Genomic DNA, 19,289 nt, shown 5'->3' with positions numbered 1-19,289 from the left:
CCCCCCTGTGGGTAGAAATCTGTAATACAATAGAATATACATATAAAATGTATGAGATGGCGTCTTGGGACTTAGACACAAGGGAAGCTTTCCATAAAATATGGTTTTACTGGATACTAAAGGGAGAATCGATAATTAGAAGGTTACAGACATAAGCATTGAGAAGTAGCACCAGGGGAAAGAGACATATCACTGGTAACAAGACACATAAAAGGGAACTCATCTAATCTCTAGATCTTTATCTATATAAAGTTAAGACTCAGACACATTTTTGTATTCAAATTGTTTTTTCCCCCCACCATTTATTGTTATATTGTTAACAAGTTTATAAAGACAGATCTGCTATAGTAATTACATGTTCCACCCAAAGAATAGCCTCAAAAGACTACAAATTATTTGCAGATATACTTATGTTGTACTTGGAACAAAAGTGAAACAATATCCAATTCTATTATTTCAAGGACATTCAGAACTACGCCACTTATAAATGGGACCAAATTGAGATGACGGTGTTATAGAAATGATGTGAAAAGCAGAGAGCTAATAACATGTTCACACTGTATATTATATTGTAAAATCTTTTTTTCAATAAAAAATGAGTTAAACATGAAAGATATAGAGGAGAACACAATTCCATCTCACCCTTGGTCCTTGTTATGAAAAGCTCTGAGCTTGATAATGTTTGCATTTATTTATTTATTTATTTTTTGCAGGAAAACACTCTTGTTAGACATCTGCAGTGACTTACCTGCTGGATATACCAACTCTAAATATCAGGTTTCTCTTAAATGGAATGAAGTAAGTTAACACCATCATGAAATGCTGTATAGGTAGCAGAACTTGCCTTGCATGCCATTGTGTAATGATTATCCATGAAAGGAACACCATAAAGTGGATTTAAAAAAACAAAACAACGTTTTGATCATTGTGTTTGCATTGTCAAATTACCAACTACTGGTGTTCAGCTGAGTTGATATAAGATATCGCTGTACAGATGACATCCTCTCATTGTAATTCGTACTGAGCTAAAATGGTAATAGTCACTTTTAGTACCATTAATTCTATTATATGTAGAACCATATATCCGGAATGTTGAGTATAAAGTTTGAAGGTACTTCATGTGTAAGTTTAGTTTCTTTGTGACGTTTCAGGGAACATATCCCCTTCCTCAGACAGACAAACATAATTTTAGTGGATATACAACCAATATATAAGCTAGAAACCCCCCACCTTGTAGAAACACTAGTTGTCATGGAGACACTACACACTGTAGTTTACACGAAAATGGTCAACAAGCATATAATAGAATGAATCAAAAGTGATTGACTGTATTATATACTGTCTTTTTTGTATATATTGTACACATTTGTCAAATATAAGATACAAGCTAAAATAAAAATTAAAATGGGAAATCTGTGAATTGGAACATAATGAGATAGTCAGCAAAACATAACAACTGTCAGTACGTGGTGTATACAGATATAACTATTCAAAACAATTGCACAATAATATGATAAAACAGAAACATGTACACCTAGCCCATATTGTAAATGAATAAGATGTTATGGCCACTTGCATTATCAGAGTAACCTTTTCAAATAATATATTGTGCACAAGTGTATTATAGAGCATACATTCTCCCCCGGGAAGAGGAGTTGCCTTACCAATGGGGCGAGACATGGGAAAAGCATGTCAAAATGTGACCATTAGTAAAAGGAACCAGCGCTGTGCACGGCTTTTCTGTAATTATCACTATGTGAAATAATAGGACCACATAGGTAAAACCACTTATATGGTGGGCGGTATACTGGGCTTAAAGTGTTTGTGTCCAAACATTTTAAGTGAATAATCCAATTTCAAAACTTTATTTTTATTTTCTTTCTGAGTTGTTAAGAGTCCACAATTCCTTACTTTTGGAAATTAATCACCTGGCTTCCAGGAGGAGGCAAAGACACCCTACACCAGAGCTTTAATATCCCTCGCACTTCCCTGGTCCTCCCAGTATTTCTTTGCCTCATTCATTGGAGCAGGCGAAGTTAGAGGTGCTCAAGATATTATTTATGATAAAGTAATTTTTATTGTTTTGTAATGAAAGCATAACATAAAGAAGATGAAAAAGGAAAAAGACAAATCGACATGGTACATATCCTGGTTCCCAATAAGTACATGGCAAGGAAAATAATACAAGTTACGAAATATCAAAACAGTCACTTACCAAGTCATATATTATGGGGTCATTTTTATACATGAAACCTGTTAACATCATTCCCTGCAAAACAAAAGTTAATGAAATGGGGGATCTCCAGTTTAAAGCTAAGTCTAAAATGTTTCTGGGTATAATTTAAAACGACTTGACCCAGTCAAACAGTATATTTCCAGGAAATGAAACAACGTAATAAAGGATTGGTGGAAAAAGGAAAGAATTAAGTAGAGTAAAGAAGAGAAAGGGGGGGAAACAGGAAACATAGAAGGGAATATCCCCTGACCACATCGCTCTGCTTTTGAGGCTTATTATTTATAAGTTATTCGAGTTACCTAATTACTCAAATTCTACCTGACACATCAGGGAGGTTTTGCCCCCTAAAGAGTAGGACGTTCTATGTGAGGGACTCTACTGAAATAAATTAGTGTATTAGGATGTGTTGTGTAAGATCCAATAATACCAAACCTTCTGAAAGGTTTCTTGGGTGTCTAGGAAGAAGGATGCCTGTTCTGTCATATTGTAATAGAATCTTAGCTTAAGTTTGATTTCTTCCCAAGACGGGGCGCCCACTTTCCAATGGCGGGCTATACACACCCTAGTCGCAGTGCATGCTATTTTGATAAACAAGTTGATGTATTTATTAAATTCTCTAAGCCTAACGGAGTAGAGCTTGTTCTATGGTAAGCTTGATTGGGCTATCTAAAATATGGCTCAGAAACCGGGATAGTTGGTTCCATACTCTGTGAGTATAAGAACAGTCCCACCACATATGTTTATAGTCACCTTCCTCCCCGCAGCCTCTATAACAGTCTAGATTTGTTTTTAGAGGAGTGTGAGGTTATCTGTGGAGTTAGGTACCAACGAAAGTTGGTTTTAATGCAGTTCTCCCGCATGTCTGCACTCAGTAATCCTTTCCCTGCATTAAATAAAGTTATGTGCCAATCTTGGGTCTCTAGTTCCTTGCTGATATAATTTTCCCATTTAATTTGTAAGGTGGTTTTGGAGTTTAATGAGGCTAGTTGGATTGCGTGATAAAGCTTTGAGATGGTGTTCTTGGGTCTGGATGAAGTCCTGCACAAATTCTCTAACGTGGAGGGCAAATTTTTAGTAATAGAGGGCAAAAGGGGGTGGATGATGGAAGTAAGTTGTAAATATAGAAACCAGTCTAATTTGACTGGCTGTAGTTTGTCTTGTAGTTGTACGTAGCTCATCACTTTGCCCCCTTCTATAAGGTCTGCTATTCTATAAAGTCCTTTGTTTCCCCATTTCTTTAGCGTGGGGACCAGTTCCTGCCTAACTAGACATGTAAGTGTGGTTTTAATGGAGTGTGAGGGGAGTAGAGTCAGTGAGGTGGTCAACTTGGACCATTGTTTAATCATATAGTCTATTACTGGGTAATCGTATCGCTTCCTATTAAGGTACCGTTTAGGGTTCCAGAGAATCATCTCGCGTGGGATAAGCCCTGCAATGTCTGATTCCATCTGTGTCCATGTAATGTCTCCGTCGGGGTCATTGAGTAGAGCTGTCTGAGCTAGTCTAGCTGCTTGGTAATAATGTTTGAGGTTTGGAGCCCCCACCCCACCTAGTTGTCTGTTCCTAGTTAGTATTGCTGAAGGGATTCTAGCTTTTTTGATTCCTCTAATGAAATGGTTTATACGCTTCTGGAGGTCATCTAGGTCTGAGGTTGGTATTCTGATCGGTAAGGTGCGAAATAAATACAGAATCCTTGGTAGTACCATCATTTTAACTGCCGACAGTCTACCAAACCATGAAAATTTTAATTTACTCCATTTATTTAAATCTTGTCTAATCGATTTGTACATGGGGGGGTAATTTGCACTATATAGTTCTGTAGAGTTTTTGGTAAGATTAATCCCTAGGTATCTGAGAGTGTGTTTGGCCCATTTAAATTCAAAGTTAGCCTCTATCAACTTTTTAGTGTGGTCTGGGAGGTGCATTGATAGTGCTTCACATTTCTCTAGGTTAACTTTATAACCTGATATTGAAGAGAAGGAGTTGAGGGTGTGGTAGAGGTTCGGCAGTGTTATTAATGGCCTAGACAGGGAGAGGAGGACATCGTCCGCGAAAAGTGTAAGTTTGTATTCCCTCTGTTTAATTTGAATGCCTGATATATCAGGGGATCTTCTAATATGTTGGGCTAGGGGTTCTATGCAAAGTGCAAATAATAGGGGGGACAATGGGCATCCCTGACGGGTTCCATTGAGGACCGCAAACCTTTCCGACTGGTGACCCATGGCTCTCACGCTTGCTGAGGGGGTGGAATAGATACTTTGAATAGCACTCATAAATTCCCCAGATATGCCTATCTTGTTTAAGACTGTCAGCATATATGTCCAGTCAACTCTGTCAAACGCCTTCTCTGCATCCAAAGAGAGGAGCAGAGAAGGCGTTTTTGTTTCGTGCAAATAGTCTATCAGGGACACCATTCTCCTGACATTGTCTGGAGCTTCTCTGTTTTGAATGAAGCCAACTTGGTCTTGGTGGACCAGTTTGGGGAGCAAAGGTTTGAGTCGATTAGCCAGGATCTTAGTGAAAATTTTAAGGTCCTGGTTTATCAGAGATATGGGCCTGTAATTTTGACACAATGTCTTATCTTTGCCTGATTTAGGAATGACTATAATTTTAGCATCTAACAATTCAGATGGGATCTGCTGGCCCTTCAGAATGGAGTTGCAAAATTGGGCGATTTGCTTAGTGAGAGTTGGTTTAAAGAGTTTGTAATAGTCCCCCGGAAACCCGTCAGGGCCCGCCGCTTTGCCTGGTTTTAAATCTTTAAGAACCCCTAAGACTTCCCTGTCAGTTACGTCAGCGTTAAGTGAGTCAAGTTCTTGTTGGCTAATCTTGGGTAGGGCCGCCTCCTCTAGGAAGACATCTAAGGAGTTTTGTATTGATTTTGTTTTGTGAACTTTCTGTCCGTCATATAAGGAACTATAGTAGGTCGCAAAGGAATTAACTATATCTTTGGGGTTTGAAGTCAGGGTCCCTTGTTGGTTATAGAGGGAGGGGATTGACATATCTCTAGTTCGGTTCCTGATTTTGTGGGCCATGAATTTGTCCGGTTTATTTGCATATAGGAAGTATTGAGATTGAAGCCTAAGCCCTGCTCTGGTCGATTGGTCAGAAAGTAACTTGTCAAGGGTCTGTCGTTTGTCCTGTAAAGTTTTGTAGAGAGTAGTCGAGCCTGTCAGTTTATGACGTTTCTCCAGGTTAGCTATCTCTAGTTGGAGCGAGTTAAAAAGTGTTTTTGCTTTACGTTTAGCGTGTGCTTTGGTTTGAATTAATATCCCTCTAATGACCGCTTTATGGGCTGCCCAAACCTGTATAGGGTTGTCTACTGTATTCGTATTAAGATTCCAATATTCCTCCATGTGTTTGAGTACCGTCTCTTTGTGATTTGGGTTTTTAAGTGTTAGAGGGTCAAACGTCCAACTTTTGGCATTATTGTGTGGGAGAATCCCATTCACCTTCAGTGAGACTATTGAATGGTCGGACCACACACACGGATGAATAGAGGAAGATATCACATTTGCTAACAGGATCTGACTGGAAAAAATATAGTCTAAACGAAAATATTTGCGATGTGCTGTAGAGAAGAATGTATGATCGGCTGTGGTGCCATATAAAGCTTTCCATGTATCCAGTAGGTTGTGTCCTGCCAACGTCTGAAAGATTGAGTTAACCTTCCTGTTCATTCTATGTTGGGCTGTAGTGAGTTGAGTGTTTGGGGTTTGGGACAGCGAATATAGAGAGACATTAAAGTCGCCTGCTAAAAAGATCCTAGCTGTATTCCAGCTGGTGAGATGGTATGCTAAGTTGGTGAAGAACTGTTCTTGCTGCTCATTTGGAGCATATACATTGCAGAAGACTAGCTCTACCCCATTAATAGTGCCTTTAATGATGAGGTATCTACCCTCCTTATCTGTGATGGAGTCAGTGTGTTGGAAATTCAGAGAGGAGTGAAGGAGTATAGACACCCCCCTTTTTTTCTGGTTAACCGTCGAATGGTAATGTAGGGGGAACTGTCTTTCCCAGTACTTTGGGATCTAGAGGATGTGAAGTGGGTCTCTTGTAGGAATATAATGTTAGCCCCTAAGTGTTTGTAGTGTGACATTGCCTTACTCCTTTTCACGTCCGAATTAAGGCCTCTCACATTGTGTGAGATGAGTGTGATCTGAGTACTAGCCATCTAGGAGTTGTGATGGAACCTTGAAATCTCTATGTGTTGGTGTGATCTTGGTTACCTGATACCATGCATTGGACTCTTCTTGTTTCATTATAACTGGGGCTCTTCTGGAGGTGTCTGTCCAGCTGTCACATAACAGGAGCGAATGTGGTCTCTTCGGAGATAAGGGTAAGAAGAAGGACAGAGGGATAGAGAAGGAAAAGGACTGACAGATAGGGAAAAAGAAAAAATAAGACATGTTAATCATGTTATACATCACATAATAAATCCAAATACTTAAACCTAGTTCAAGTAACAAAAAAATCTTTTCTTGATAAAACATAGATAACTCTAGGGGAATTTTCAGGAACTAAGGAGGTGTCACCCATCCTCCCGCTTAGTGCTTAAAGCAAACAAACCAGGGGTGGACTAGTTAGGGGATCAGTGCTGACAATGTAAACATGAGTCCCAGACTTTCTGTCTAGAGGTCTATGAGGTGCTAAGTAACTAATATGAGGGGTCGCCCCAAATGATTATATTAAACCTTAACCAAACAAAGAACATAACTATTTTCTGAAAAAGTTTCATGTTGCTGACAAAAGGCTGCTTCAGTCTTTAGTTTAGAAGTTCCAGGAGTTGAACCTCATTTCACACCCGCCAAACAGCCCCGAACTGGGCCTTAGAGAATTCAGTTCAGAGGTTCAGGCTGAACCAGTCAGGTGTTCTTGGATTTCTTCCTAGGGATCCTGGCCCACTGAGATCTCTGTGATTTCAAGGGTATCCTCTGTGGTTTCGGTGGCTCCATGGATGATGAGGGACCTTGTAGTGCGGGGGTTTCCAGATCTAAGGCTGCACAAATGTCCGGAATCCCCTCTGCATCTCTAATAGTCAGTAATTTGTTGTCCTTTGTTATGTGGAGTGCAAATGGGTAACCCCATCTGTATTGAGTCTGATTTTTCCGTAAGAGAGTAGTGAGGGGTCTCAAGGCTCCCCGTCTTTGTAAAGTTCTGGTACTTAGATCTTGGAAGAAGTGAACGACGTTGCCCCTAAATTTGAAAGTTGGTTGTTTTGCAGCATCCCTAAGGATCTTGTCTTTTTCAGGGAATCTCAGGAAAGCCACTATGACATCCCTGGGTGGAAGATCAGCTCTGGGTTTAGGCTTGAGAGCTCTGTGGGCCCTTTCTAATTCTATTTCTGTGGACGTGTCTACTCCAGTAATTGCACAAAACAGTTGGTGGAGGTAGGAGGGTAGATCATCGGTTGTTACCGATTCCGGAATACCTTTAAGGCGGATGTTACATCTCCTACTCCATATCTTCTAATTTATCCAACAGATCATTAACTACTAGTTGTTGTTGGGAAACCTGTTGGGCCGCCAACTCAACATCTTCTACAATGTTGTCGTTATTTTCTTCCAGGGATTCCACCCTTGCACCCAGGTCTGAAATATCCTTCTTAATATCGTTTAAACTCTCATTCATGGAAGTATGCATGGCGTCCATTTTAGCCCATAGCTTGTCGAAGTTGTTGGAGATATCTTGCTTGGAAACAAGTTGGTGTAAATCTGCTCTAGTCAGAGGGGTGTTATCATCTGTAGGACTAGACTCTGGTGGAGTAGCTTCATTTGATGACCTGCTGTCAGTGTTTTGTTCAGCTAGAATATCATTCTGAGTTTGTTTGAAGTAGGAGGTAACTGGAGTGTTCTTCCCTCCCCCCAGTTTCTCTGATTTATTCAGCCTCTTTGCAGCCATTTTATTAATCTGGCGTGTGATTTCTGTGAGAGGTAAACCTTTGATGGTGATAGGGGGGTTAGTGTCAAGACAGCTGTGTCCCCTTTTCCTACTTGGTTTTGATTTATGTGTTCAGATCTACTTAATGCAGTAATGTCCACATCCACTAGAAGGCAGGCTTATATTAGAGATGAAAAGCTGCTGGAGAAAATGAAATGGCCTGTATGTAATATCTCCACTGACCACAAGAGGGTAGGCCTGTATCAAAAATGAGTGGTTGTTGGATAAAGTGAAATCTTCAGTGTGTAATAACACCACTGACCATGAGATGGCAAGCTTGCATTAGATATGAGAAAATATAAAGAGAGTTCAGATGTGACTGTGTGTATATAAAAATGGGAGAGAGAAAAATAAAATTAAAAAAAAAATGCAAGTTTTCATAAGGGAGCAAAACTGTTATAGACTCCCCCACAGGACTCTGTACTCCGGAGCTTTCTCAGGGCCTAATGATAGACATGGGACCTATAGTTGTAAAGGGTGCTCTCAGCTATTTCCCATTGAGTGTCTTGAGGTTGTGAAAGGAGACTTTATGCATAGCCATGCTTAAGCAAGATAAGCCCTGATAGCGGATGCCACGTGGAGAGTGCTGAACTTCAAAAGTCTAGGCCCATCTTTTATGTGTCCTAAACCTTGCTGCCTGTGTTTAATAAAGGCTGTGTGCGTGTGTCGTTATTACTGTGTCCCCACGCTTTACTTCTGATTGTATGCTTGCTTTCCCTGGGGCCGCACTGAGAGTGGATTTGGGCGCACTTCGTTTGTGGTATTTGCAGCCTTTATATTCTCTAATGCCTTGCAGGCTCAATGTCCCTTAAAAGGTGATCTAGGGGCTTCAACAAGGAACGGAGCAAAGGTGTGTTGTTAGGGCACATACTCACTCCTTGGCGGTAAGGTTCCCCTGCTGTGTTGAGGATCGCGGCAAGGCACTGACTGTCTGATGTTTAATGCAGTCGCGCTGCGTCTCTGAATCAGCTCCGGTGCTGAGGGAAGATGGCGGGAGCCGCCGGTCTCTTGTGCCTTTAGTTATCTGTTGTAGTCATAGAGCTGAGGTGTTAAAAGTTGATATCCCGCAGCACCGTAAGTTCATGGTGCTAGATGTCCTCCTTGGCAGTCTCAAAGATTAATTTTAAGCGGTTGGTAGACCATCTCCTCTGCCTGAAACACAGAGCTTTAGAGAAAAGCCTCCATCATGGCTGCAGGCAAACTCCGCCCCCCTCAAGATATTATTTAATTATTTTATTCCCTCATGAGGTAACATTTGGAAGAGAGGAATTTAGTTGAGTATTGACTGTGCAATGTAAATCTCCTCTCTGGAGTTGTGGTCGGAAGCCGGCCACTGGTGTTGTTAGGACAGTTCATTTAGCCTTCTCCTCCTTGGCCTTGATTATGCTCTCCCTCAGTATATCTTCTACTGTTAGTTACAGTACAGGATAAGCTTCTACTGCATCTTGAGGAATCAATAGCTGAAGTATGTATATACTTCCTTTTGTGTCGTGCGTCATACTTGGCGCCAAAAAATTTAGTTTTATTTTACCCCACTTCCTATATGCTCCTTGCCTTCTTTATGCTCAGAGGGTTATGCTATTTGCGTTTTTGTCCATTCCATTTTAGCATTTGCATTTTTTCCCATTTCTGAAAATGCTATATGTGGAAATAAGGTATTTTTGTTTAAATGTTTTTTTTTTCTTTTACATTTTACAAGATGTCTGTCTGATCCTGTCTCATAAGCTGCTGTAGGAACCATGCTGCCTGAACACATTTCTACCAAAACTAAGTGTATCTGTTGTAAGCTAGAGGAGATTATATCTCCAGCTGTAGTATGTAACAGTTGTCATGATAAGCTTTTGCATGCAGAAAAAGTTTCTATTAGTGCAAGTACAGTATCTGTTGTTCCCTCAACATCTAATGTACATGATATCCCTGTTCATATAAAAAATTATATTGCTGATGCGATACAGAAGGCTATGGCTGCTATTCCGCCTTCAAATAAACGTAAAAGGTCTTTTGAAACTTCTCATAATACTGATGAAATTTGTAATGACCAACAACATACTGATATAGCCACCTCTGAAGTAGGATCTTCTGAATCAGAGAGAGCCTCATCAGACATTGACACTGATAAATCATCTTATCTTTTAAATATTGAGTATATTCATTCTTTGTTAAAAGAAGTGTTGATAACTTTGGATATTGAGGAGTCTGTAAATCTTTAAATTCTGTCTATAAACCTCCTGTGATTACTCTTGAGGTTTTTCCTGTTCCTGATGCTATTTCTGATGTGATTGCTAAGGAATGGGCTAAGCCTGGTACTTCTTTTGTTCCTTCTTCAAGGTTTAAAAAGTTGTATCCTTTGCCAGTGGCTAAGTTAAAGTTTTGGGAAAAAGTCCCTAAGGTTGATGGGGCTATTTCTACTCTTGCTAAACGTACTACTATTCCTATGGAAGATAGTACCTCTTTTATAGATCCTTTTAGATAGGAAAATTGTTTCTTATCTAAGAAAAGCTTATTTACATTCTGGCTATATTCTCAGACCTGCTATTTATATGGCTGATGTTGCGGCTGCATCAACTTTTTGTTTAGATAGCTTAGCATGACGGGGAAAATATTCTGATTTGCATAGCATTGTTCGTTTGCCTTTAACATGCTAATCATTTTATCTGTGATGCTATTTCTTTCATGTAATTAGCAAGAGTCCATGAGCTAGTGACGTATGGGATATACATTCCTACCAGGAGGGGCAAAGTTTCCCAAACCTCAAAATGCCTATAAATACACCCCTCACCACACCCACAAATCAGTTTTACAAACTTTGCCTCCTATGGAGGTGGTGAAGTAAGTTTGTGCTAGATTCTACGTTGATATGCGCTCTGCAACAGGTTGGAGCCCGGTTTTCCTCTCAGCGTGCAGTGAATGTCAGAGGGATGTGAGGAGAGTATTGCCTATTTGAATGCAATGATCTCCTTCTACGGGGTCTATTTCATAGGTTCTCTGTTATCGGTCGTAGAGATTCATCTCTTACCTCCCTTTTCAAATCGACAATATACTCTTATATATATACCATTACCTCTGCTGATTTTCGTTTCAGTACTGGTTTGGCTTTCTACAATATGTAGACGAGTGTCCTGGGGTAAGTAAGTCTTATTTTCTGTGACACTCTAAGCTATGGTTGGGCGCTTTTTTATAAAGTTCTAAATATATGTATTCAAACATTTATTTGCCTTGACTCAGGATGTTCAACATTCCTTATTTTCAGACAGTCAGTTTCATATTTGGGATAATGCATTTGAATCAATCATTTTTTCTTACCTTAAAAAATTTGACTTTTTCCCTGTGGGCTGTTAGGCTCGCGGGGGCTGAAAATGCTTCATTTTACTGCGTCATTCTTGGCGCAGACTTTTTTGGCGCAAAAAATCTTTTCTGTTTCCGGCGTCATACGTGTCGCCGGAAGTTGCGTCATTTTTTGACGTTCTTTTGCGCCAAAAATGTCGGCGTTCCGGATGTGGCGTCATTTTTGGCGCCAAAAGCATTTAGGCGCCAAATAATGTGGGCATCTTATTTGGCGCTAAAAAATATGGGCGTCGCTTTTGTCTCCACATTATTTAAGTCTCATTTTTCATTGCTTCTGGTTGCTAGAAGCTTGTTCTTTGGCATTTTTTCCCATTCCTGAAACTGTCATTTAAGGAATTTGATAAATTTTGCTTTATATGTTGTTTTTTCTCTTACATATTGCAAGATGTCTCATGTTGCATCTGAGTCAGAAGATACTTCAGGAAAATCGCTGCCTGGTGCTGGAACTACCAAAGCTAATTGTATCTGCTGTAAACTTTTGGTAGCTGTTCCTCCAGCTGTTGTTTGTATTAAATGTCATGACAAACTTGTTAATGCAGAAAATATTTCCTTTAGTAAAATACCATTACCTGTTGCAGTTCCATCAACATCTAATGTTCAGAGTGTTCCTGATAACATAAGAGATTTTGTTTCTGAATCTATTAAGAAGGCTATGTCTGTTATTCCTCCTTCTAGTAAACATAAAAAGTCTTTTAAAACTTCTCTTTATCCAGATGAATTTTTAAATGAACATCATTATTCTGATTCTAATGATTCTTCTGGTTCAGAGGATTCTGTTTCAGAGGTTGATGCTGATAAATCTTCATATTTATTTAAAATGGAATTTATTCGTTCTTTACTTAAAGAAGTCCTAATTGCATTAGAAATTGAGGATTCTGGTCCTCTTGATACTAAATCTAAACGTTTAGACAAGGTCTTTAAATCTCCTGTAGTTATTCCAGAAGTTTTTCCTGTTCCTGGTGCTATTTCTGAAGTAATTTCCAGGGAATGGAATAATTTGGGTAATTCATTTACTCCTCCTAAACGTTTTAAGCAATTATATCCTGTGCCGTCTGACAGATTAGAGTTTTGGGACAAAATCCCTAAAGTTGATGGGGCTATCTCTACCCTTGCTAAACATACTACTATTCCTACGGCAGATGGTACTTCCTTTAAGGATCCTTTAGATAGGAAAATTGAATCCTTTCTAAGAAAAGCTTATTTGTGTTCAGGTAATCTTCTTAGACCTGCTATATCTTTGGCGGATGTTGCTGCAGCTTCAACGTTTTGGTTGGAAACTTTAGCGCAACAAGTAACAGATCATGATTCTCATAACATTATTCTTCTTCTTCAACATGCTAATAATTTTATCTGTGATGCCATTTTTGATATTATCAGAGTTGATGTCAGGTTTATGTCTCTAGCTATTTTAGCTAGAAGAGCTTTATGGCTTAAAACTTGGAATGCTGATATGTCTTCTAAATCGACTCTACTTTCCCTTTCTTTCCAGGGTAATAAATTATTTGGTTCTCAGTTGGATTCTATTATCTCAACTGTTACTGGTGGGAAAGGAACTTTTTTACCACAGGATAAAAAATCTAAGGGTAAAAACAGGGCTAATAATCGTTTTCGTTCCTTTCGTTTCAACAAAGAACAAAAGCCTGATCCTTCATCCTCAGGAGCAGTTTCAGTTTGGAAACCATCTCCAGTCTGGAATAAATCCAAGCCTTCTAGAAAAGCAAAGCCAGCTTCTAAGTCCACATGAAGGTGCGGCCCTCATTCCAGCTCAGCTGGTAGGGGGCAGATTACATTTTTTCAAAGAAATTTGGATCAATTCTGTTCACAATCTTTGGATTCAGAACATTATTTCAGAAGGGTACAGAATTGGTTTCAAGATAAGACCTCCTGCAAAGAGATTTTTTCTTTCCCGTGTCCCAGTAAACCCAGCGAAAGCTCAAGCATTTCTGAAATGTGTTTCAGATCTAGAGTTGGCTGGATAAATTATGCCAGTTCCAGTTCTGGAACAGGGGCTGGGGTTTTATTCGAATCTCTTCATTGTACCAAAGAAGGAGAATTCCTTCAGACCAGTTCTGGATCTAAAAATATTGAATCGTTATGTAAGGATACCAACATTCAAAATGGTAACTGTAAGGACTATCCTGCCTTTTGTTCAGCAAGGGCATTATATGTCTACAATAGATTTACAGGATGCATATCTGCATATTCCGATTCATCCAGCTCACTATCAGTTTCTGAGATTCTCTTTCCTAGACAAGCATTACCAGTTTGTGGCTCTGCCGTTTGGCCTAGCAACAGCTCCAAGAATTTTTACAAAGGTTCTCGGTGCCCTTCTATCTGTAATCAGAGAACAGGGTATTGTGGTATTTCCTTATTTGGACGATATCTTGGTACTTGCTCAGTCTTCACATTTAGCAGAATTTCATACGAATCGACTTTTGTTGTTTCTTCAAAATCATGGTTGGAGGATCAATTCACTAAAAAGTTCATTGATTCCTCAGACAAGGGTAACCTTTTTGGGTTTCCAGATAGATTCAGTGTCCATGACTCTGTCTTTGACAGACAAGAGACGTCTAAAATTGATTTCAGCTTGTCGAAACCTTCAGTCACAATCATTCCCTTCGGTAGCCTTATGCATGGAAATTCTAGGTCTTATGACTGCTGCATCGGACGCGATCCCCTTTGCTCGTTTTCACATGCGACCTCTTCAGCTCTGTATGCTGAACCAATGGTGCAGGGATTACACAAAGATATCTCAATTAATATCTTTAAAACCGATTGTACGACACTCTCTGACGTGGTGGACAGATCACCATCGTTTAGTTCAGGGGGCTTCTTTTGTTCTTCCGACCTGGACTGTAATTTCAACAGATGCAAGTCTTACAGGTTGGGGAGCTGTGTGGGGGTCTCTGACAGCACAAGGGGTTTGGGAATCTCAGGAGGTGAGATTACCGATCAATATTTTGGAACTCCATGCAATTTTCAGAGCTCTTCAGTCTTGGCCTCTTCTGAAGAGAGAATCGTTCATTTGTTTTCAGACAGACAATGTCACAACTGTGGCATACATAAATCATCAAGGAGGGACTCACAGTCATCTGGCTATGAAAGAAGTATCTCGAATTCTGGTTTGGGCGGAATCCAGCTCCTGTCTAATCTCTGCGGTTCATATTCCAGGAATAGACAATTGGGAAGCGGATTATCTCAGTCGCCAAACGTTGCATCCGGGCGAATGGTCTCTTCACCCAGAGGTATTTCTTCAGATTGTTCAAATGTGGGAACTTCCAGAAATAGATCTGATGGCTTCTCATCTAAACAAGAAACTTCCCAGGTATCTGTCCAGATCCCGGGATCCTCAGGCGGAGGCAGTGGATGCATTATCACTTCCTTGGAAGTATCATCCTGCCTATATCTTTCCGCCTCTAGTTCTTCTTCCAAGAGTAATCTCCAAGATTCTGAAGGAATGCTCGTTTGTTCTGCTGGTAGCTCCAGCATGGCCTCACAGGTTTTGGTATGCGGATCTTGTCCGGATGGCCTCTTGCCAACCGTGGACTCTTCCGTTAAGACCAGACCTTCTGTCGCAAGGTCCTTTTTTCCAACAGGATCTCAAATCCTTAAATTTAAAGGTATGGAGATTGAACGCTTGATTCTTGGTCAAAGAGGTTTCTCTGACTTTTTTCTTATCACCCCACTTCTTGGCTATTCGTTAAACTGATTTGTGGGTGTGGTGAGGGGTGTATTTATAGGCATTTTGAGGTTTGGGAAACTTTGCCCCTCCTGGTAGGAATGTATATCCCATACGTCACTAGCTCATGGACTCTTGCTAATATGAAAGAAATGAATTTATCAGGTAAGTTCTTACATAAATTATGTTTTTTCATACCATCAAGATTGATGTTAAATCTATGTCTTTGGCTATTTTAGCTAGAAGAGCTTTATGGCTCAAATCATGGAATGCTGACATGGTATCTAAATCTAGGTTACTATCTCTATCATTCCAGGGTAATAATTTGTTTGGTTCCCAGTTGGATTTTCTTAAATGTGTTTCAGATCTGGAGCTTTCAGGTGTAATTATACCGGTTCCACTTCTGGAACAGGGTTTGGGTTTTTATTAAAATCTATTCATTGTCCTGAAGAAGGAAAACTTATTCAGACCAGTACTGGATCTGAAATTTATGAATCTCTTTGTAAGGGTCCCAAATTTCAAGATGGTGACTATAAGGACTATTCTGCCTTTTGTTCATCAAGGTCATTATATGTCCACAATAGACTTAAAGAAAGCATATCTTCACATTCCGATTCATCCAGACCACTATAGGTTTCTGAGATTCTCTTTTCTAGACAAGCATTGCCAATTTGTCGCTCTTCCATTTGGCCTAGAGACCGCTCCAAGAATCTTTTCCAAGTTTCTAGGTACCCTTCTATCTGTAATCAGAGAGCAGGGTATTGCGGTGTTTCCTTATTTGGACAATATCTTGGTACTGGCTCAATCTTTTAATTTAGCAGAATCTCACACAAATCAACTTGTGTTGTTTCTTCTCAGACAAGGGTCACCTTTTTAGGTTTCCAGATAGATTCAGTGTATATGACTCTGTCTTTAACAGACAAGAGACAAATTAAATTGGTTTCTGCCTGTCGAAAACCTTCAGTCTTGATCATTCCCTTCAGTGGCTATGTGCATGGAACTCTTAGGTCTCATGACTGTAGCAATCCCCTTTGCTCATTTTCATATGAGACCTCTGCAGCTTTGCACGCTGAATCAATGGTGCAGGAATTATACTTGGATATCACAATTGATATTATTAAATCCCTACACTCAACTCTCTCTGACTTGGTGGTTAAACCATCACCTTATTGTTCAAGGGGCCTCCTTTGTTCGTCCTTCCTGGACTGTGATTTCAACAGAGGCAAGTCTCAAGGTTGAGGAGCTGTCTGGGGGTCTCTGACAGCACAAGGGGTTTGGAATCCTCAAGAGGCGACGTTACCAATCAATATTTTAGAACTCTGTGCTATTTTCAGGGCTCTTCAGGCTTAGAGAGAATCATTGATTCGTTTTCAGACAGACAATATCACAACTGTGGCATATGTCAATCATCAGGGTGGGACTCGCAATCCTTTAGCGATGAAAGAGGTATCTTGAATACTTTCTTGGGCAGAGTTCAACTCCTGTCTAATTTCTGCAATACATATCGCTGGTGTAGATAATTGGGAAGTGGATTATCTCAACCGTCAGACTTTACATCCAGGGTAGTGGTCTCTCCATCTAGATGTATTTTGTCAGATTGTACAAATGTGGGGTCTTCTAGAAATGGATCTCATGGCGTCCCATCTAAACAAGAAACTTCCCAGGTATCTTTCCAGGTCGAGGGATCCTCAGGCGGAGATGGTAGATGCGTTAGCAGTTCCTTGGCCCTACTAACCTGCTTACATCTTTCCGCCTCTAGTTCTTCTTCCAAGGGTGATCTCCAAGATTATAATGGAACAATTGCATGTGTTTCTGATAGCAGCAGCATGGCCTCACAGATTTTAGTTTGTGGATCTTGTCCGGATGTGTTGTTGCCAACCTTGGCCACTTCCTTTAAGACCAGACCTTCTGTCTCAAGGGCCGTTTTTCCATCAGGATCTCAAATCGCTAAATTTGAAGGTATGGAAATTGATAGCTTAGTGCTTAGTCATAGAGGTTTCTCTGACTTAGTGATTAATACTATGCTACAGGCTCATTAGTCTGTTTCAAGGAAGATTTATTATCGGGTTTGGAAAGCCTATATTTCATGGTGTTCTTCTCATACAATCTCTTGGCATTCTTTTAGATTTCCTAGAATTTTACAGTTTCTTCAGGGTGGTTTAGATAAGGTTTGTCTGCAAGTACTTTGAAGGGACAAATCTCTGCTCTTCCTGTTTTTTATTTCATAGAAAGATTGCTAAACTTCTTGATATTCACTGTGTTGTACAGGCTTTGGTTCGTATCAAGCCTGTTATTAAATCAATCTCTCCTCCTTGGAGTCTTAATTTGGTTTTAAAGGCTTTGCAGGCTCCTCCTTTTGAGCCTATGAATTCTTTGGATATTAAACTACTTTCTTGGAAAGTGTTGTTTGTTTTGGCTATCTATTCTGCTAGAAGAGTTTCTGAATTGTCTGCTCTCTCTTGTGAGTCTCCTTTTCTGATTTTCCATCAGGATAAAGCTATTTTGCGGACATCGTTTTAATTTCTTCCTAAGGTTGTGAATTCTAACAACATTAGTAGGGAAATTGTTGTTCCTTCTTTGTGTCCTAATCCTAAGAATGCTCTTGAAAGATCTTTACATTCTTTGGATGTTGTAAGAGCTTTGAAATACTATATCAAAGCTACTAATGTTTTCAGAAAGACTTCTAGTCTATTTGTTGTGTTTTCTGGTTCCAGGAAAGGTCAGAAAGCCTCTGCCATTTCTTTGGCATCTTGGTTAAAGCTTTTGATTCACAAGGTTTATTTGGAGGTGGGACAGTCTCCGAATTACAGCTCATTCTACCAGATCAGTCGCTACTTCTTGGGCTTTTAAGAATGAAGCTTCAGTTGATCAGATTTGCTAAGCAGCAACTTTGCATACATTTACTAAATTTTACCATTTTGATGTATTTGCTTCTTCAGAAGCAGTCTTTGGTAGAAATGTTCTTCAGGAAGCTGTCTGTTTGATTCTTCTGCTTATGATTTAAGTTTTTTTCTTGTAATTTTTAAGAAAGACTTATTATTTTGTTTGGATTTAATTTTCTCAGCGAAAATAGCTGTTGTTATTTTATCCCTCCCTATCTAGTGACTCCTCTGTGGTCTTCCACATCTTGGGTATTCCTATCCCATATGTCACTAGCTCATGGACTCTTGCCAATTACATGATTGAAAACATAATTTATGTAAGAACTTAACTGATAAATTAATTTCTTTCATATTGGCAATAGTCCATGAGGCCCACCCTTTTTATGGCGGTTATGATTTTTGTATAAAAGCACAATTATTTTTCAAGTTCCTCTTTTTGTATGCTTTTTTACTCCTTATTTTATCACCCCACTACTTGGCTATTCGTTAAACTGAATTGTGGGTGTGGTGAGGGGTGTATTTATAGGCATTTTGAGGTTTGGGAAACTTTGCCCCTCCTGGTAGGATTGTATATCCAATACGTCACTAGCTCATGGACTCTTGCCAATATGAAAGAAATTAATTTATCAGGTAAGTTCTTACATTAATTATGTTTTTTTATACTGGCAGACTTTCTGCCAGTACTTAAGAAGGCGGGGACAATTGTGGGGTGGGGGAGGGAAGAGAGCTGTTTGGGAGGGATCAGGATGTGTCAGGTGGGAGGCTGATCTCTACACTAAAGCTAAAATTAACCCTTCATGTTCCCTACAAGCTACCTAATTAAAACCGTCACTGCTGGGCATAATACAAGTGTTTTGCGCAGCGGCATTTAGCGGCTTCTAATTACCAAAAAGCAATGCTGAAGCCATGTGTGTCTGCGGTTTCTGAACACAGGGGATAACAGAGAAGCATTTACAACTATTTGTGCCATAATTGCACAAGCTGTTTGTAAATCTTTTAAGTGAGAAACCTAATGTTAGTGAAAAAGTTAACGATTTTTTTATTTGATCGCATTCGGCGGTGAAATGGTGGCATGAAATATACCAAAATGGGCCTAGATCAAAACTTTGGGTTGTCTACTACACCACACTAAAGCTAAAATTAACCCTACAAGCTCCCTAATTAACCCTTTCACTGCTGGGCATAATACAAGTGTGGCGTGCAGCGG

At 39.7% G+C, this 19,289-nt stretch overlaps 1 protein-coding gene across 5 annotated transcripts in view; it reads left to right on the top strand.

Annotated features, from left to right (window-relative positions):
* The window catches only part of HDAC10 (histone deacetylase 10), a 236,388-nt gene that overhangs the window by 111,160 nt on the left and 105,939 nt on the right, over nucleotides 1-19,289 (top strand). For all 5 annotated transcript variants that reach the window (XR_008402807.1, XM_053716638.1, XM_053716639.1 and 2 more), the window contains exon 18: nucleotides 714-798. Coding sequence is in view for 4 of the 5 variants with exons in the window: in XM_053716638.1 (XP_053572613.1) it covers nucleotides 714-798 (85 nt within the window). In the remaining variant the exon portion in view is untranslated. The remainder of the gene's footprint in view (nucleotides 1-713; nucleotides 799-19,289) is intronic.

This window comes from Bombina bombina, chromosome 6 (genome assembly GCF_027579735.1).
Source record: "Bombina bombina isolate aBomBom1 chromosome 6, aBomBom1.pri, whole genome shotgun sequence".
Classification (NCBI taxonomy): Eukaryota; Metazoa; Chordata; class Amphibia; order Anura; family Bombinatoridae; genus Bombina; species Bombina bombina.
The sequence above is the reverse complement of the archived record's forward strand: the minus strand, read 5'-3'. Positions and strand labels throughout refer to the sequence as shown.